Genomic DNA, 19,090 nt, shown 5'->3' with positions numbered 1-19,090 from the left:
GATATTTACACTGGTTACCAGCGCACATCGCTTAGCGCTGGCTCCCTGCACTCGTAGCCACAGTACACATCGGGTTACTAATCAAAGTGCTTCGCTTAGTTACCCGATGTGTACTCTGGCTACGTGTGCAGGGAGCCGGCACTGGCAGCCTGAGAGCGGCGGCGTATGCTAGTAACCAAGGTAAATATTGGGTAACCAAGCAAAGTGCTTTGCTTAGTTACCTGATGTGTACCTTGGTTACCAGCGTCCGCAGCTGTCAGAAGCCGGCTCCTGCTCCCTGCACATTCAGATCGTTGCTCTCTTGCTGTCACACACAGCGATGTGTGTAACGAGCAGCGATCTCACAGCAGGGGCCAGATCGCTGCTCAGTGTTACACACAGCGAGATCGCTAGTGAGGTCACTGCTGCGTCACAAAACCTGTGACTCAGCAGCGATCTCGCTAGCGATCTCACTATGTGAGAAGTACCCCTAAGACCCAGTAATTGTGATATACCGGCAGAGACTATGCTATTATATGATCCCCATCATGATCGGGGTTAAAGCCCAGAAACAAGCACAGTAAACTTAGGGTGCTTGGTCGTTATCATGTTAAAGGGGTCCATTGTTTTTGGGGAGTTTTCAGAAAAATCGCCTCTTGACTGTAGGCTAGCGGCTATTGCTGTTCTGTTGCATTCAAGTAAATGAAGCTGAGTGGCTCCATCAGGAAAACATGGCTGCTTTAATTAGCACCACCCGTAGACAAACGTTCTGAGTGATATTGTAGCTAAGGACCATTCCCTGCAGTGGCGCTGAGCTGCAATACCAGACACGACCTGACAAAAAGTGTGGCGCTGTTTTAGGAAGAAAAAAAAAAAGCTGTGATTTTGTATTTCACTTTCCATTAAACCTAAACTTGTTGTTTCAGATCCCCAGCCGAAGCAGCCGAGTCCGGAGCCAAACATGAAGAGGAGATCCCGGTTCAGCTTCTCCGGCTGGTTAAAGCCGAAAGATAAGAACAAAACTTAAGAGCGACTTGCAGTAATCCGCCATATCCCGCACCTTGTATCACACTACTCCGCACGCTGAGCTCGTCCCCCGGTGGTAGGAGCGCCGCAGGCCGATCTAATGCAACCAATACAACCATTAACCCCGTCTTCTCCATAGTTGGATGATCTACATTGCTGCAAGAATGAAAGACCTGACCTGGTTGGAAATTCAGTGATAACGGCCAATTAATGCCAGAATTTCTCTTCATTGCTTCCTGATATCGACTGCCAGCTACACCCTTTATTTATACAGCCGGGGCCATGACGGATGGACATTTCTGCAATCCGCACCCGCCACCGGTAAACCTTGCAACGTCTATACAGTGGGGTCAATAATCCCTACTGCAGATACCAACTGACGACTTGAGACTGATATTGTAGAATCCTCCCGTGTTCCCTGACTTATCATATATGTGTGAGGAACCAAATCCTGCTGAGTAAGATCCAAAGTGCCTATTGTACAGGAGGGGGGGCCATGGGGAAAGTTTACATAAAGGACTACTAAAATGCTTGGCCGGCCCTGTGGGGATTTGCGTTTTTGTTTTTTCTTTTGTTTGTTTTTGTTTTGTCTGCAGTTTGACTTTTTGACATTTTTGACTTTTTGAAATTTTTGAAATTTTTGAAAGGGAAAAAGATAAAACTCCATTGTTTGCATTTCTATTTAATAAGCCATGTTCCTATTTTGTAAGTAAAGTTTGGAGATGTCCTGAATAAACATATTGTTTATTATAGGAGGGGTCATTGTAAGTTTTGTGTGATTTTTTTTTATACTCTTATACTGCGACTTTTATAAACTGGCATGTAAGGGGGGTTATCAACGTCTACGGAAAGCGAGGCCATATTGGTGGAGGTCTAGCCTCTAGGTGTAGCTCTATATCACAGTAATAGTCCTTTAAATTCTACTATACATTAGCAAAATTGTGCAGTGTCCAAAAAATACTGTCATACATTACCTAAGGAATACTGCCATACAGTGCCCAATGAACGCTGCCAAATATCCAAAGAATAATGACATACAATACCCAAAGAATAGCAGGAAGGGAAAAATGGGCCCAGCACCAATATCAGATTGATAAAATGAAAAAATATTTACTTCAACATGGTTTTAAAATGCCATAACATACAAAAATTGGCATGAAACATGACGCGTTTCGGCATTGACATATTAAAAACAAAGAGTCCTTAATCACTTATGTCTGAAGGACCGCGTGCGTGCACCCGACAAGTCCTGGAATACACTGATCAGGTGAGCTGAAAACCTCCTCCTATAGTCACCACTGGTAGACTACATCCCAACAATGTCCAAACAATAAAGCCGTATACTACATAAAGGAATACTGCCATGCAGTGCTCAAACAATAAAGCAATATACTACCTAAAGAATACTGCAACACAGTACAGAAACATATGACCACATATACCACGTTTTTTGTTTATACATCTCAGGATAGCACCTATCTATCATAGAAACCACTTATATCCTTACAAAGAATATTACGATGCTCATATTCCTTAAAAAATTCATTTTTATTTATAGAAAAAAATATTAAAAATACAGATATGGACAATAGGGTACAGCAAGGAAAGACGATCTACCACTGCGACTCCCATACATTGGGGAGAAGGAGAGTGGGGGCCAGTAGCATCCCTAAAATAACGAACGGATCCTATTGGCCAGGGAGCATAAATATACATACAATTCTCTAAAATAGAGTATATACGGTCTCTGTACGTGTGGGGTTAGATCAATGTTTAACATCCAGCCTAAGAGGCCAACCCAAGGCTGTCAATATCAACCTCTGGTGGTATGCACAGATAGCTCTTAATGAACGTTTCCGTCCCCAAATCATACTATCTCCACGTGGCTGGCACTACTCATATGTGATGGAAAGCATTAAATGATACACACCACCAGGAGTCTAGTATGTTAAGTTACACCTGGTCTCTATCTCTCTCTCAGTGATATACCAGGAAGGTGAAAGAGTCCCTATCCACTGGCTCTAAATCTGCCAGACTATATTTCCTTGCCTGCATATAGCTATACCATCAGTAGATTTAACCAGATGAAGGTGCTAAGGCAAGTCCATGTCCTTCTAGATGAAACATCAGGGAAATAAGACAATCGCCAGACTCTGACTCATACAATCTGAATCAGAGCACACCTATATACACCAGCCAACACCCAAATGGTATATCACATAGACAGTCTTGTATCATACCCATCCCCGCCTATACACACAGTGCGGTCAAGTGTGTTTTACTCAATCCACAATTTTCAATCAAACGCACATGTATAGTGCGGATACCAGCCACATCCCCCACATACAATAACCACAACAGCATATAATATATCAGTAATAGTTCGTACAGACCTTACAGCAGTGATTGCGGCTCCCACCCTCCGCGCCTCAACGCGTTTCACCACCTGGCTTCATCAGGAGACCTGATGAAGCCAGGTGGTGAAACGCGTTGAGGCGCGGAGGGTGGGAGCCGCAATCACTGCTGTAAGGTCTGTACGAACTATTACTGATATATTATATGCTGTTGTGGTTATTGTATGTGGGGGATGTGGCTGGTATCCGCACTATACATGTGCGTTTGATTGAAAATTGTGGATTGAGTAAAACACACTTGACCGCACTGTGTGTATAGGCGGGGATGGGTATGATACAAGACTGTCTATGTGATATACCATTTGGGTGTTGGCTGGTGTATATAGGTGTGCTCTGATTCAGATTGTATGAGTCAGAGTCTGGCGATTGTCTTATTTCCCTGATGTTTCATCTAGAAGGACATGGACTTGCCTTAGCACCTTCATCTGGTTAAATCTACTGATGGTATAGCTATATGCAGGCAAGGAAATATAGTCTGGCAGATTTAGAGCCAGTGGATAGGGACTCTTTCACCTTCCTGGTATATCACTGAGAGAGAGATAGAGACCAGGTGTAACTTAACATACTAGACTCCTGGTGGTGTGTATCATTTAATGCTTTCCATCACATATGAGTAGTGCCAGCCACGTGGAGATAGTATGATTTGGGGACGGAAACGTTCATTAAGAGCTATCTGTGCATACCACCAGAGGTTGATATTGACAGCCTTGGGTTGGCCTCTTAGGCTGGATGTTAAACATTGATCTAACCCCACACGTACAGAGACCGTATATACTCTATTTTAGAGAATTGTATGTATATTTATGCTCCCTGGCCAATAGGATCCGTTCGTTATTTTAGGGATGCTACTGGCCCCCACTCTCCTTCTCCCCAATGTATGGGAGTCGCAGTGGTAGATCGTCTTTCCTTGCTGTACCCTATTGTCCATATCTGTATTTTTAATATTTTTTTCTATAAATAAAAATGAATTTTTTAAGGAATATGAGCATCGTAATATTCTTTGTAAGGATATAAGTGGTTTCTACAGTACAGAAACATTAGTAACTAAAGAATACTGCCATATGGTACCCAAATACAGCAATATACTACCTAAAGAATACTGCGACAGTGCAGAAACATTAAAGCTGTATACTACCTAAAGAATACTGCCATATGGTACCCAAACAATACAGCAATATACTACTGAAAGAATACTGCATCATAGTGCAGAAACATTAACGCTGTATAGTAACTAAAGAATACTGCCATATGGTACCCAAATAATACAGCAATATACTACCTAAAAAATACTGCGACACAGTGCAGAAACATTAAAGCTGTATACTACCTAAAGAATACTGCCATATGGTACCCAAACAATACAGCAATATACTGCCGAAAGAATACTGCATCATAGTGCAGAAACATTAACGCTGTATAGTAACTAAAGAATACTGCCATATGGTACCCAAATAATACCGCAATATACTTCCTAAAGAATACTGCGACACAGTACAGAAACATTACTAACTAAAGAATACTGCCATATGGTGCCCAAACAATACAGCAATATACTACCTAAAGAATACTGTGACACTACACAGTGCAGAAACATTAAAGCTGTATACTACCTAAAGAATACAAGAATACTGCCATATGGTACCGAAACAATACAGCGATATACTGCATCACAGTGCAGAAACATTAACGCAGTATAGTAACTAAAGAATACTGCCATATGGTACCCAAACAATACAGCAATATACTACCTAAAGAATACTGTGACACAGTGTAGAAACATTAAAGCTGTATACCACCTAAGGAATGCTGCCATATAGTGCCCAATGAATGCCGCCATGTGTTATCCAAAGAATGATGTTATACAGTACCCAAAGAATATAGCCACCACTGATAGACTACATCCCAACAATGTCCAAATAATAAAGCCGTATACTACTACTACATAAAGGAATACTGCCATGTGGTGCTCAAACAATAAAGTAAAATACTACCTAAAGAATACTGCGACACAGTGCAGAAACATTAACACTGTATACTACTTAAACCATGCTGCCATATGGTGCCCAAAAATACAGCAATGTACTACCTAAAGAATACTGTGACACAGTGCAGAAACATTAAAGCTGTATACTATCTAAAGAATACTGCCATTTGGCACCCAAACAATACAGCAATATACTACCGAAAGAATACTGCATCATAGTGCAGAAACATTAACGCTGTATAGTAACTAAAGAATACTGCCATCAGTTACCCAAACAAAACAGCAATATACTCCCTAAAGGATACTGTGACAAATTGCAGAAACATTAAAGCTGTATACTACCTAAAAAATGCTGCCATATGGTGCCAAAATAATACAGCAGTACACCACCTAAAGAGTACTGTTGTTATTTGACGAAACCTATACAGAAATATACTACTTAAAGAATAACACCATAGTGTCCAACAAATACATTGATATATTGGTAGAGAATAGTGACTTATGTTTTCTAAAGAATGGTGTCGAACATTTCCCAAAGAATACAGCCATGCATCACCTAAAGACTACTGCTATATGGTGACCAAATAATCAGCTCTATACTAACTAAAGAATACTGCCAGACGGTGCTCCAAGAAATATAGCCATATAGTGTCTAAAGAATACCGCCACATGGTGCCCAAATAGTACAGCCGTATCCTAACTAAAGAATACTGCCATGGTTTGTGCTGCGATCATAGAACGGAACACTATAACTGATGAGTTCCCTGTAAAAACAACTGTTTATTACGGACCGGTAGTCAGCACATGTACCGCAATACAGTGTGTGCACAATTATTAGCCAGTGAGTTTTTGGACCTGTTCATCACTTTTATGCAGATTTTCCAACTCCGCGCTGTATAAACTTGAATGCTTATTTGATGAAACAGATCAGATGATATGTCTTTGTACGAGGAGACCCAACCACCACTGCAGAAGACACCAAAGCTGAAACGTCAATACTGGGCCAAAAAATGACTAGCTAAGCAGTTAAGACTTTGATGCTGTGATGGAACGTTGTGTTACATAAAAATCGTGGTTTTCTTGAAAGATTCAGACTTTTTTCTGTACCCCGTTTAGAAGAAAGTGGGTTCTAAACACTAGCAGTAGGTTTGAGGGATGATTTTTGAGTCAATTTTTAACCTGAAAAGTTCCAACTATCTCCTATTAAAGAATACCAGCCCATAGCAGTCCACACCTCCACATTAGTGGTGTTTGGAGTTGAAGTGGAGGTCCGTGAGCATTATTGATCCAATCACCCCCCATCCATGTGATCGAGCAAGAGTCACTCACCTCATTAGTCCATAAAAGCTTTGATAAATTGGTCTTCAGATATTGGCCCAGTCTTGATGTTTCTACTTCTGTGTCTTGCTCAGTTGTAGTTGGGTTTAGGCCTTCCTTATCTTGGCTGTGTCATTGAACACTAACCACCTTAATGGACTCAAAATCAACTCCCAAACCTACTGTCAGTCTTGACGGTTTCCCTTGTGTCTTGCTCATTGGTGGTCGGGTCTCAACCTACCTTACCTCGGTCAAGTGTCTCAGCACTGAACACCTTGATTGGCTCCAAATCGACCGTCAAACCTACTGCCAATCTTGAGGTTTCTCCTCCTGTGTCTTGTTCATTGGTGATCGGTCTCAACCAACCTTACCTAGGTCATGTGTCTGAGCACTAAACCCCTTGATGAACTCCAATCGAATGTCACACCTACAGCCAATCTTGATGTTTACCCTTCTGTGTCTTCTTCATTGGTGGTCAGGGCTCAGCCTTCCTCACCTCGGCTGTGTCTCTAAGCAATGAACACCTTATACTTTTGGGTACTCTAGGGAGGTTGCAGTTCTCGAATATGACAGCAATGAGGGATAATGAGTTTCTGCCAAAAAGGCCTACTGCCAATCTTGATGTTTCCCCTCCTGTGTCTTGTTCAGTGGTGGTCGGTCTCAACCTTCCTTACCAAGGTCATGTCTCTGAGCACTAAACACCTTGATGGACTCAAAATCAACTCCTAAACCTACTGTCAGTATTAATGTTTTCCCTTCTGTGTCTTGCTCACTGGTCGTCGGGTCTCAACCTTCCTTACCTTGGTCAAGTCTCTCAGCAGTGAAGACCTTGATTGGCTCCAAATCGACCGTCAAACCTACTGCCAATCTTGACGTTTCCCCTCCTGTATTCTTCAGTGGTGGTCAAGTCTCAGCCTTCCTCACCTCGGCTGTGTCTCTGAGCACTGAACACCTTATACTTCTGGGTACTCTATTTATTTTCACTTACAGATTAGTAATGGGGGTGTATCATAGACACCTAGCATTTAGAGTTGAGTGGATCGGTCATAATCCGGGTTCAGCGGATCCGGATGGGGTTGCCGTCGAGAGAGAGAGAGAGAGAGAGAGAAAAAAAAATATCGGATCCGGATCGTGCACCCCAAATCCCGGGTACTGGTCGGACTTGGATCGGGCGCTCAAACAGTGCGGATCCGGATTTTGCGGTTCCGGGTCCGCTCAACACTACTAGCATTACTAATCTAGGGCTTAATGGCAGCTGTGGGCTGTTATTAACCTCTTATTACCCTAATTGCCAACACACAAGGGTAATCGAGAAGAACCAGGTAAAGTGCTGGGATTGTCACATCTAATGGATGTGACAATTGTGGTTGGCTGCAGGCCAATAAGCATTCGTCCCCCCAGCTGTCAGGCTTTATCATGGCTGGGTATCAAAATTGGGGGGCACAGCATGTTGTTTTTTTAAATTGATATAAATAATAATTAAAAAAAAAAAAAAAAAAAAGCTCCAACATGTCACCTTTTTTTGATACACAGCCAAGATAAGAGCAGGGCTGGGGGCTGGAGCCTTTAGCCGTATGCTTTATCTATGCTGGATATCATGCGGTAATATGGGGGGGGGACCCTACACCAATTTTATATTTACTGTCAATATAGACCCACAGACAGGGTCTGTGGTTGGTTGCAGGCAGACTTTTACAGTATATATCGAAAAGCTAGGAAAAGTCTCTTGTATTGTACCAATTCTCTATGAGGAGGTTCCTCTTTCGGGGTAGGGTTACCCAACACAAAATATCCCTCCTCCTGCCAGAAGAAAACTCTCGTTTTAGAGCCCGCAATTGATGGCTAATCTGTAAGTCAATGCATCATAACCATTTATTTGTTTGCATTCATTGATTCCAGTCACTGGCAAAATTTAAAGTTTCCCTAAAACTTACCAATTGCCAAAAAATATCTTTTTTTTTTTACCAGGTATAAATGCCGCTGTTCTCCTGAATCCGGTGATGTTTTTTCTTTTGTCACTGTGCCTCCCCATTCCTGAGATACGGCCATTCTTTTTAAAATTTAGTCAACAGGGTGTGGTCCTCAAAAAGATGCCCATATAGGGATGGATGACCACACCCACTTGGAAAAAGACTAGTTTAATAAACAGGCAAGTAGGGTCTGTACCTCCGGATTGGAGAGGCGCAGGAACAAAAGAAAAACAACACCGGATTCAGGAGAACAGCAGCATTTACGCCTGGTAAAATAAAACTGCATATTTATGATGTGATCGGTGCCCTTTAATAATTTATCCTATTGCTCTATGTTATCAACCAAGTTATGTTAAAGGGGTTTTTCAGTTTCAGAAAGCCGTAGTTTGTAAAAAAAATAAAAATGTATTCATCCTCCCCAGGTCTGACACTGAGTCTTTTCTGCTCTGCCCAGTGTCTGTTATTGAAGACAAAATGACAGTGTGCACCACTTGCAATGGAGCGCTGCTCTGTTCCACAATGGATTTGATGCAAACGTACAGTAAATTAGACTTGGTTTTATTAACATAAAAAATTATTAGAGCTGGACAACGCGTTTCGGCGAGTGCCTTCTTCAGGTACATGTAAATCATTACCTACAACGCGTTTCGGCGAGTGCCTTCAGGTACATGTGCTTAATTACCTACAACGCATTTCGGCGAGTGCCTTCATGTACATGTGCATCATTACCTACAATGCGTTTTGGCGAGTACCTTCAGGTGCATGTGTATCATTGCCTGCAATGCGTTTCGGAGAGTGCCTTCAGGTACATGTGCATCATTACCTAGAACGTGTTTCGGTCAGTGCCTTCAGGTACATCTGCATCATTACGTGTTTCGATGAGTGCCTTCAGGTACATGTGCATCATTACCTACAACATGTTTCGGCAACTGCCTTCATGTATGTGCATCATTACCTGCAAAGCGTTTTGGCGACTGCCTTCAGGTACAGGTGATCACTACCTGCAGTGCATTTCGGCGAGTGCCTTCAGGTACATGTGCATCCTTACCTACAACGTGTTTCGGCGAGTGCCTTCAATTTCATGTGCATCATTACCTACAACGCGTTTTGGTGAGTGCCTTCAGATACATGTGAATGCCTACAACACGTTTCGGCAAGTGCCTTCTTCAGGTACATGTACATCATAACCTACAATGCGTTTCAGTGACTGCCTTCAGGTATAATGTGAATGATTACCTACAACGCGTTTCGGCGACTGCCTTCAGGTACATGTGCATCATTACCTACAAAGCGTTTCGGCGAGTGCCTTCAGCTACTTGTCAATCATTACCTACAACACGTTTCGGCGAGTGCCTTCTTCAGTTACATGTGGATCATTACAGTGTCTGTTATTGTATGCAGCGCTTGCGTCATGTTGATAGCGCTGCAGTCAATCATTGAGCTCAGTGGTTCGTGCTTAGTGGTTGGCTGCAGCACTGTCAACATGATGTCAGCACTGCAGACAATAACAGTCACCAGAAGCAGTAGCAGAGACTGATCGCTGGACCTGGGAAGGGTGAATAAAGCACAATCAGTCATACAACGTCTTGAGAATGATTCAATATCAGACTGCAAGTAATCTAATGATCCCCCAGGGTAAATAGGGGGGTAAATGTGGAGTCCAGAAGCGAGATTTGGAATGGAGCCCCTGATCCAGGACGACACGAGTCCTGTCCTGAGTGGGATTTCATTGTACTATGGCGGCATTTTAGCCTCTGACTTCCAATGTTCTAGTACAATCTGGGCCCTTATAGGTTAATAGTTGATGTTGCACTTGTATGGGACCATTATTAGTCACATTTTCTACAAATAATGCATGAAATAAATAAAATAGCATGCATATAAAAGGCAGAAAAGAATTCTGGTAGTATGCAAATGTGGAGTGACAGGCCATGCTGAGGGTTGTAATTTTGCCACTAATTACACTATAATCCTTTAATGACTCTGCAATGTATCAGCTCTCATTATCTTGCATTATTATGACAAAATGCTGCCTCCTGGTGGCCGCTGTAGAGTATGGCAGCAGATAGATCGTATTCCACCAGGTGCGCAGTAAATAAATGCTGGAGACTCCGCACAAAAAATGCCATAGTTAAAGCTAATTAATAAGAGACAAGGTAATTAAATGATCACACCCACTCAGTGATACACCTGTGCGCAGTCAAAAATAACCGGAAACGTGACATGCTCTTATTGACGCGGCATAACACTTTTAGGAAATCCTCGTATTGGAAAAATATTGACAGTTTTTATTGTATTTCTCCGCAGGGCACGTGCACACGTTGAATATTTGGTGATTTTTTTTTTTTTATTTTTTTTACTTTAGTATTTGTAGCCAAAATTAGGAGTGGAACAATCAGAGGAAAAGTATAATAGAAACACGGGCACCACTTCTGGATTTCTTACCCACTGCTGGTTTTGTCAAATGATGAGGTTAAAAACTCCCCAAATAATCGTGTGCACATGGCCTTAGACAGACTTGTACTGGCTAAACTGAGTATTAAGGTGGAAAATGTCAACATCAGTATTCTAATCAAGAGCTGTATTCACGCGGATCACCTGGTTGTAGCCGTGTTTTGGTGAAATTATCTTTCCACATCCAAATTATGACCCCAACAGTGTTCACTTCAGAAGTTTAGAAATTCTCCTGTAACCAATGCCAGTGGTATGTTTTGCAACAATAAGGTCTTGAGCCAGCTCACTGGTTTTACCCATCATGAGATGTTTCTTGTGTGACACCTTTGTTGAACCAGCTGATATTATTTTTCACTAAGTAGCAGGATTGCTTTCTAATTACTGATAGATTTCAGCTGATGTCATGACTTTCTATGGCTTTTTGTGTATTTTTCTCTTCATGTGTTACATTATTATTTATTTTAGCCCCATTTATTCCATGGCGCTTTACATGTGAAGAGGGTATACATAAAAATCAAGTACAATAATCATAAACTATACAGAAACAGACTGGTACAGGAGGATAGACTACCCTGCCCGCAAGGGCTCACAGACTACAGGAAGAGAAAGGACCCTGCTCGCGAGGGCTCACAGTCTACAGGAAGAGAGAGGACCCTGCCCGTGAGGGCTCACAGTCTACAGGAGGAGAGAAGACCCTGCCCGCGAGGGCTCACAGTCTACAGGTTTATATATACTTATTCCCTGTTTCATTTCCTCATATACATATTTGAGGTTGTTGATCTTGGGTCAGCAGATCCGTACCTCTGCTACTTAGACCGTGAATGTCAGAAGTGCAAAACCAAATTGCAACAATAAGGTCTTGAGACAGCTCATTGGTTTTACCCATCGTGAGATGTTTCTTGTGTGACACCTTTGTTGAACCAGCTATTATTTTTTTACTAAGTAGCAGGATTGCTTTCTAATTACTGATGTCAGCTGAAGTCATGACTTTCTATGGCGTTTTGTGTATTTTTCTTTCTTCATGTGTTACATTATTATTTATTTTAGCCCCATTTATTCCATGGCGCTTTACATGTGAAGAGGGTATACATAAAAAACAAGTACAATAATCATAAACAATACAGAAACAGACTGGTACAGGAGGAGAGAGGACCCTGCCCGCAAGGGCTCACAGTCTACAGGAGGAGAGAAGACCCTGCCCGCGAGAGCTCACAGTCTACAGGTTTATATATACTTATTCCCTGTTTCATTTCCTCATATATATATTTGAGGTTGTGGATCTTGGGTCAGCAGATCCGTACCTCTGCTACTTAGACCATGAATGTCAGAAGTGCAAAACCAAATTGCAACAATAAGGTCTTGAGACAGCTCATTGGTTTTACCCATCGTGAGATGTTTTTTGTGTGACACCTTTGTTGAACCAGCTATTATTTTTTTACTAAGTAGCAGGATTGCTTTCTAATTACTGATATGTCAGCTAAAGTCATGACTTTCTATGGCGTTTTGTGTATTTTTCTTTTTTCATGTGTTATATTATTCTTTATTTTAGCAGCATTTATTCCATGGCACTTTACATGTGAATGGGCATACATAAAAAACAAGTACAATAATCATAAACTATACAAAAACAGACTGGTACAGGAGGAGAGAGGAACCTGCCAGTGAGGGATCACAGTCTACAGGAGGAGAGAAGACCCTGCCAGCGAGGGATCACAGTCTACAGGAGTAGAGAGGACCCTGCCCGTGAGAGCTCAGATTCTACAGGAAGAGAGAGGACCTTGCCCGCGAGGGCTCAGAGTCTACAGGAAGAGAGAGGACCCTGCCCGCGAGGGCTCAGAGTCTACAGGAAGAGAGAGGACCCTGCCCACGAGGGCTCACAGTCTATAGGAGAGAGGATCCTGCCTGGGAGGGCTCACAGTCTACAGGAGTAGAGAGGACCCTGCCCACGAGGGCTTAGAGTCTACAGGAAGAGAGAGGACCCTGCCCGCGAGGGCTCACAGTCTACAGGAAGAGAGAGGACTCTGCCCGCGAGGGCTCAGAGTCTACAGGAAGACAGAGGACTCTGCCCACGAGAGCTCACAGTCTACAGGTTTATATATATATATATATATATATATATATTTATTTATTCCCTATGTCATTTCCTCATAGACATATTTGAGGTTGTTGATCTTGGGTCAACAGATCCGTACCTCTGCTACTTAGACTGTGAATGTCAGAAGTGCAAAACCAAATTGCAACAATAAGGTCTTGAGACAGCTCATTGGTTTTAACCATCATGAGATGTTTCTTGTGTGACACCTTTGTTGAATCAGTTGATATTTTTCACTAAGTTGCAGGATTGCTTTCGAATTACTGATAGATTTCAGCTGAAGTCATGACTTTCTATAGCATTTTGTGTATTTTTCTTTCTTCATGTGTTATATTATTATTTATTTTAGCACCATTTATTCCATGGCACTTTACCTGTGAAGAGGGTATACATAAAAAACAAGTACAATAGTCATAAACTGTACAGGAGGAGAGAGGGTCCTGCCTGCAACGGCTCACCATCTACAGGTTTATATATACTTATTCCCTGTCTTGAGACAACTCATTGGTTTTACTCATCGTGAGAAATCAAAACACAATTCTGACATGGTACATACAATGTTTTTGATCACTTATTGCAATTTCTTTTGCTGCGGCTGTGAACACCCCAAAAAAACCTGCAAATCTGGTGTTTTGGTTTATTTTTCTTTTTTTTCATGGGTTAATTTATGGGTTGATTTGATAGATTTTATATTGTTTTGATAGATTGGACTTTTTACATACAGTGTGTCCACCCATATCCTGTCCACCGCCATTACCTTGAGAACGGCGGCAGCTATGGGCATAGAAGTGGTGTCTAGGTATAGTAAAGTAGCAATGCACTAAGCAATGAGACTACCTATAGCGCCACCTGGTGGAAAACAACGGAGTTAGCATTTTTATCTCGAAAACGGAACGAGATAGAGAAAAAAAGGGAATTACAAAGTTGTAGGGCATCATCAATTCAATACGAATCGACACCTTGCATACAAGGTGCCACAGTCCCTGGACACCACCCTTCCCTTGTCTGGGTGAGTCCGGGTCCACCTCACCATTGGGATTTGCGCCATCCCCCGCACTCACTGCCTCATCCCCGGCGGTGAGCGTAACACTGGAATTTAAGGGATTAACAGCAGCAATTGGAGCTGAGCTGCTGGTAACACAGTCGTCATCTGCTGGCTACTTGTATGCCCAATGTCAGTAAGGGGTTAAGGTTAATTGAATGGCTTTTGATGGAGTTTTAGTTCCATCTCTTGTAATATAAACCATAAGTCCTCAGTGTGTTGCGACATCAGCGTAAGTATGGGGTGCCGATCACAATGTCATCTGGTTCATATTCTTTACTTTGCATTTCTATACTAAACCCCGCTCATCTGTAAGCGATATAAAAATTGAGCAATGGTGGCGTCTGTACAAATACTTGAACATATGCCATCTTCCTGAGAACAGTATGTAGGCATCATGATGTACAAAAAATATCATGGAGACCTAGAGGCACAAACAGAACAATAAAATGCCTCACCTTGTAGCGTAGTGTTCAAATACACCCATCATAACACAAAGAATCAGAGCTGTAGCTGGGACATGTTCCCTTCCTCCATATCATGTTTGCATCAAGAGAACTGCTGTCTGGATCAAGTTACAACAGCAGTAGAGAATCTCGGGCTGTTGTAACTTTCTTCGGTACTTACAGAAGATGAAGGGATAACTGCTCAGATTTTTCAGAGGAGAGAGCGTCCATGTGAAAAAATGCAGCATGCGCTATTCCCTTCCGTATGTTGTATTATAATCACCTGTTCAAGTCTACAAGTGACCCAAAACAATCACATCCGTATTGCATTTAATTTTTATGGATCCGTCGATAAATGACAAAGGAAATTGTTTAGTAGTTAAGTGAAAAAAATTAAACTGGATGTGGAGAGATTGATTGTTTTGGTCCAGGATCGGCGAGTCCTATGGGATGTTCATCATCATCCCTGCTAAACCAATAGGCACAATAAATTTGTCAGGACTAGAAATGAGCGAAGCCGAAGTTTGGTGATCGTACCGAACACAGACTTACCTAAAGAACAAAGTTCGGAGTTCAGGTACTTTACGTATGCTGACTACTCACGTGAGCATCGCTGGGTTTGGGTACTCTCGGTGCTGAGCTCAGTGTGAGACACTTTGAGTGTTTGATTGGCTCGTACCGAGGGTAACAACAGCATGATCGGATGTAGTGTGCACCAAAAAAAAATGGAAAAACCGGTGCATGCACCCTCCCCCGGAAGTTATCTGTTTATGGCTGCATGTGGGCGAAGACTCTAACTGTCCAGTTAGGCTGCTTTCACACTACGTTTTTTTAACATGCGTCATAAAAACGGATCCTGTTTTTACAAAGAAAAACGCATGCAAACGCAAGTGTTATTTTGCAGGATCCTGTCACTTGAAGTTTATGGGCGGGCATTGGAGTCATGTGATCGGAAGTGAGGGGAACTGAACGTGACAGACTGGCAGCCGGCATCTGACAGCTGCGGAGGCTCGTAACCAAGGTAAATATTGGGTAACTTGCTTGGATACCCGATATTTACCTTGGTTATGAGCGTCTGCAGCTGCTAGGAGCCGGGCTCCCTGCACACGTAACCAAGGTAAACATCGGGTATCCAAGCAAGCTACCCGATGTTTACCTTGGTTACGAGCATCTGCAGCTGCTAGGAGCCGGGCTCCCTGCACACGTAACCAAGGTAAACATCAGGTATCCAAGCAAGTTACCCGATGTTTACCTTGGTTACGAGCCTCCGCAGCTCTCAGGCGGGGGAGAGAGAGAGAGGAGAGGGAGGGGGTGAGAGAGACTGATCACACCAGGCTGGTTTCTGGGCATGCTCAGTAGAGCAAGCAGGATCCTGTCTATCAGTATGCCAGCGTTCCATGCGTTTGCGTGCAGTATAGTCAGGATCCAGCAATTTGCAGTATTTGGAGGAGGCTCAAAAATGCTAGAAGTAGCGTTTTTGAAAAAAGTTAAAAAACTGCAAGTCGCTGGATCCTCACTATAACGCACGCAAATGCATGTGAACGCATGTTGATGCGAGTCCATTGCAAATGCATTGAAATGAAAACGCATTTGCACTGGATCCGTTTTTGCGTTAAAAAAACATTCAGGACGCATGTTAAAAAAACGTAGTGTGAAAGTAGCTTAAGTGACTTCCATTGGGGTTCAGGTCAAGTCCTGGTCCCAAACCGAACTTTATCCCAAGTGTGTCTGAACCCGCAGAACCAAACTACCGTGGGTCCGCTCATCTCTAGTTAGGACCCCTTCCCTTATGCAACCTCAATTCCGACCAGATGAACTCAAGCTCTATGTTCTTAAACTGTGACACCCTATGTGTCCCATGTGCATAAATGTTTTATTTCCAGATGTCCCTTTTAATTTTTTGACATGTTCCTATCAAACGATGTTTGAAATATTATTTTATATTTCAAATTTGCCAAATTTTGGCAAAACTGCCATGATCAATTTCACCAACAGAAACAGCAAGACAACTCCAAAAAGGAGGCCATATATATGTAAGCAGTAGCTTAGTTTCTTAAGTTATGAACTACCAAGTGTAAGTTTATATGGTTTTCTTAGCCTTTTCCTGACTATAAAATCTTCATATTATTTGTATAACATTTTTGTAGTTTGCGCTCTTACTTCAAAGACGCTATACATTACCATAGTATTGCAGTATTTAGTACTGATCTCCTCTTATGTGCTGTTTGTGTGCCGCCCCCGTGCCAGCAGCCAGCGCTGCTCGGATCCGGGGTCTACGGTACGGCTCGAGGGGTTGCCCGGACCCGGGGGTCGCGCGGACACTCCGAATAAAAAGGGGTGACGTATTTATACGGGATTATTTATGGAATGTTCGTGATGCCACCCACGGTGTGTGGTGAAATGGGACACCACCGCTGCTGTTGTGGGGAACACCCGTGGGAGATGTAATGGCAGCTGGATGTTAACCCCTCCGTGGGTAGGGGTGGTTGCCCCAGGGCCCAATGTCTCTTAACAGGGGCTTGCACGCCCAGATGGACTGGGGGAGAGTTGGTTACTCACGCTGAAAGAAATCACAGGAGTCTTTTGGTAAACCAAGGTGCTGGTGGCCGGCCGCTGCGGCCGGTTGTACTCTGGTCCCCCACCCGGGCTGGTGGTCGCCGTCTTTTCCTCTGCACTAGTGTTGTTGTGTGTTCAGACTTCCCGGTATGGAACACGGGAGTCCGTTCCCGGCTTTTGTGTGCCTGAGGAGCCGTGCCCATCTGACACTGACCCGTGGGATCTACAGACCCTGGCGGTGGCCCTATCCCTCTCGGGTGGTTGTCTACTTTTCGAGACTTAGGTTGGGACAGGACCTATAATCCTGCCCTTAATCGGTTAATTAGCTAGGCCGCTGTCTTCGATCCTGGCTTCAGGGTCCAAGTACCCCCTGTGTGCACGGTTTCCGGTCGGGTCTCCAGTGTCGGTACCGGCGGGCTCCAACCCTTCTCCGGTCCTCCTCGGATCTGCCGAGCCGTCTTCCCGTCTCCTGCTGATGGAGACCACCGTCTGCCACCTAGCCAAGGTACCAGGGCTCCAACCCTGGCACCGTTCAACTTGACCTTCCTCTGCTGGAGCTACACCTAGCCCCAGCCCACACTCCTCTCAACTTGAACTCAAAGCTAATCTGCTGTGTTTTCCGCCCCGGGCTGTCTAGACCCCTAGGTGGGCATTCCCTAACCGCCTGGTCCCTCCCACTGGTGTGCCTGTCTTGCCCTACAGGGGGGTGACTAGGGTTTCAGGTTGGCTGTGTGTTACCTCTGGGTGAGGGAAGGTGTTGTGCGGGGTCCTAAGTGTGACTATCTGGTTTTGCCAGGGCATCACATTTGCAGCTGCTGATCAATGGAGGACCATGATGGTGGTGATGGGGCACTTCAGTAGGCCACTGGCTTCCACCACAAACCACTGACTTCCACCAATTGTTTCACTGCTCTAATAGGTAATGGCTATATAATATAGTGGTAGTGGTGTTGACATGAGCGCTGTAGTCAATCAACGGAAACCGATCGTCTGCAGCCTTTATTATTTCGTCAGAGGGGACGTCTTCGATCAGCATTGGCTGCTCATAAGACTCAGCCACAACGTCATTGGAACGGCGCAGGTGAGGAAAGTGGGCTTAATGTTTGATTTTATTTGGGATACTCGCACATTTAACCAAAGTGTCACGATTCCTATGTGCAGAACATTCTGTATTGGAGCCGGTATATGTTGCTTATGGTGCAGAGCGTTTTGCAGGATAAATGCTCGGCTGGTTGTTTCACAGCACTGGGTTCCACGTTGATCCTGGGAGGTGCTCTTACAGATGCTTCTTGTTACCGGTGATTGCTCTGCTTCATTAGGGAGTGTGTTAGCTCAGGACGCCGCCAGTCACACTTCCTGGTTTCAGTTGTGCTGTTGGCTCCCGTGGTGCTCAGTGTTCAGATCTTGGCCTCTTGACTCCGGACTGTTGTTTACCCATCTTTACCTGTTCCCCCCTGTTTCTGTTGTGACTTCTTGGCTTCTGACCTCGGACTTCTTCCTGACCATGTCTCCGCCTTCTCCCTGTATTTTGTACGTACTCTCCTGGAACCCTGACCTTCGGCTTGTATTTTGACCTTGTCTCTGTCTGTCCCCCTGTGTACTGTCATGCCCTCCTGGTTTATGATCTCGGCTTGTCTCACTACCTCTCTATTTATTACATGCAAGTAATATCTAGCGCCGCCTAGTGACAGTCATCACAAAGAGGTTGTCTAAGAAGTGAACCCCTTCAAACTTAGTCTCTGAAGATGATTGGGGACATTAGATGGTACAATCATTACCAGTAATGGGGGCCTTGTTACAGATTATGCAA

General features: G+C 43.6%; 1 protein-coding gene across 1 annotated transcript in view; it reads left to right on the top strand.

Moving 5' to 3' along the window:
- The window catches only part of MICALL2 (MICAL like 2), a 70,667-nt gene extending 68,909 nt beyond the window's left edge, over window positions 1–1,758 (top strand). Inside the window, exon 18 of the mRNA XM_075318102.1 lies at window positions 906–1,758. Within this exon, the coding sequence (XP_075174217.1) occupies window positions 906–1,006 (101 nt within the window). The 3' untranslated portion in view covers window positions 1,007–1,758. The remainder of the gene's footprint in view (window positions 1–905) is intronic.
- Window positions 1,759–19,090: the final 17,332 nt, after the last annotated feature.

The sequence above is a fragment of the Anomaloglossus baeobatrachus genome, chromosome 7 (genome assembly GCF_048569485.1).
Source record: "Anomaloglossus baeobatrachus isolate aAnoBae1 chromosome 7, aAnoBae1.hap1, whole genome shotgun sequence".
Classification (NCBI taxonomy): domain Eukaryota; kingdom Metazoa; phylum Chordata; class Amphibia; order Anura; family Aromobatidae; genus Anomaloglossus; species Anomaloglossus baeobatrachus.
Note: the sequence above shows the minus strand (reverse complement) of the source record. Positions and strands in the feature narration are given on the sequence as shown.